Source organism: Habropoda laboriosa, unplaced genomic scaffold (assembly GCF_001263275.1).
Source record: "Habropoda laboriosa isolate 0110345459 unplaced genomic scaffold, ASM126327v1 scaffold61, whole genome shotgun sequence".
Classification (NCBI taxonomy): Eukaryota; Metazoa; Arthropoda; class Insecta; order Hymenoptera; family Apidae; genus Habropoda; species Habropoda laboriosa.
Genome location: NW_017100203.1, coordinates 535,925 through 537,471, shown reverse-complemented (window position 1 = coordinate 537,471; position 1,547 = coordinate 535,925). Strand labels below are relative to the sequence as shown.

Below are 1,547 nucleotides of genomic sequence, written 5' to 3'. Positions count from 1 at the left end.
ACAAAGAAAAATTAATAAATACTATTTTTAATTCAGTTGTAATTGAATTCGTAATTTCATAAATTCGTAGTCCTTTTTCTTGGCAATCGCAGCAAAATTTAATCTTATGATATAGCAAACAGTTTCCTTATCGTTTTCATACAAGGTGAAAACTAGCTTTCAAACTGGGAATAACAAGTTTCTCGACTGGATTCTCAGTGTGCACCATGTATCACAAATAGTTGGTCAGTCCAGATAATGTTATTATGGACCAATCATTCAAAGTAAATACTAAACGACGTCCATTCTCAATTTATTTAATGTACAGATGTGACTAAAATAATGCATTTTGCTAATAAAATATACAAAATGTATGGAATATACACGGTTTCAGGGCTAAATGCGATAACTTGTGCTCGTATTTTTTTCTTTTTTTGGTTTTTTGAAACAAATTATTTCAGAGATGACGTTGATGGATAAGTGCATGTACTGGAAGCTGTCTACCCCTTTGATACCTCTGACAACGACCCATACTCAGATCATGACATTCATACACATTAGCCACAGTACCACGTGATGAAGAAAACTTGGTAGATTCAACCGAGTATGAAGCAGAGATATCAAAGGGTTCTTCCAGTTATTCCATCGGATGGTGACGTCCCCCACACATTCCACAGGACGTGCCACACCAATGAACAGCTCTTAATGGAGGATAAATCCACAAGCAAGGAACGATCAGTGATAATAATGCCAAACCAAACCATCTGCGTCCACATCCTTCTTCTGTGCTACAACTGCACAATTCAATGTCCATTTATAATGTATTTTTAATTATGCATTAGTAATACTCCCTAAAGCAAATAGCAACTATCTGGTTATCAAATAATTATTATACACGCGAAAGATATTAAAAACTTACACTTAGAATTTTCTTTACCACATAGCCTACGAAGTAGCTTTAAAAAATTGAACAAAAATAATCGAAGCAGATACTTTTATCAGATTTTACTCACCTGCAAGGATTCTGGGAAAAATCACCTTCCGCATCATTCATACAATGGTATAACATGCCCTGAGCACAAGACAGACACGAAATTTTTGCGATTCCTCGTCTAATAGGATCCGGTGCATATTCACAAGATCCTCTAGGATTGTGCTGTTCTGTGTACAACTCTTGGCAATGTTTACATCGTAATCGAATATTACGTTTCATAGTATTTTTAGAGGGTTGTGATACTATAGTATCTGGCTTCTTCAGAGAACTACTGGTATTATGTCTATTTAGCCGGTCTCCTTTATGATCACCAATGATGGGATATAAATATTCATGATTAAGCGTCGTGAGCTGCACATAAGGATAGTTATCTGATCCAACATCTTCAGTTGATGCTAAAGGATGTTGAGATGGTGGTACTTTTATAGATGGTCCACCAATATAATGAATAGGTTTGTGTGAATCAGGAAGATCTGAACACTGGGAATGATAATTGGGCACTCGAACTATTCCATGAGGTGTATCTGATGATGGACGTGGTTCTGGTGGTTCCACAGGCAAATTCAAAGTCTAT

The 1,547-nt window shown here is 36.1% G+C and overlaps 1 protein-coding gene across 1 annotated transcript in view; it reads right to left on the bottom strand.

Moving 5' to 3' along the window:
- Positions 1 to 616: 616 nt before the first annotated feature.
- The window catches only part of LOC108570512 (sprouty-related, EVH1 domain-containing protein 2), a 2,759-nt gene continuing 1,828 nt past the window's right edge, over positions 617 to 1,547 (bottom strand). Inside the window, exons 3-4 of the mRNA XM_017932385.1 lie at positions 993 to 1,543; positions 617 to 773 (exon numbers count right to left, since the gene is read on the bottom strand). Of these exons, the coding sequence (XP_017787874.1) occupies positions 617 to 773; positions 993 to 1,543 (708 nt within the window). The remainder of the gene's footprint in view (positions 774 to 992; positions 1,544 to 1,547) is intronic.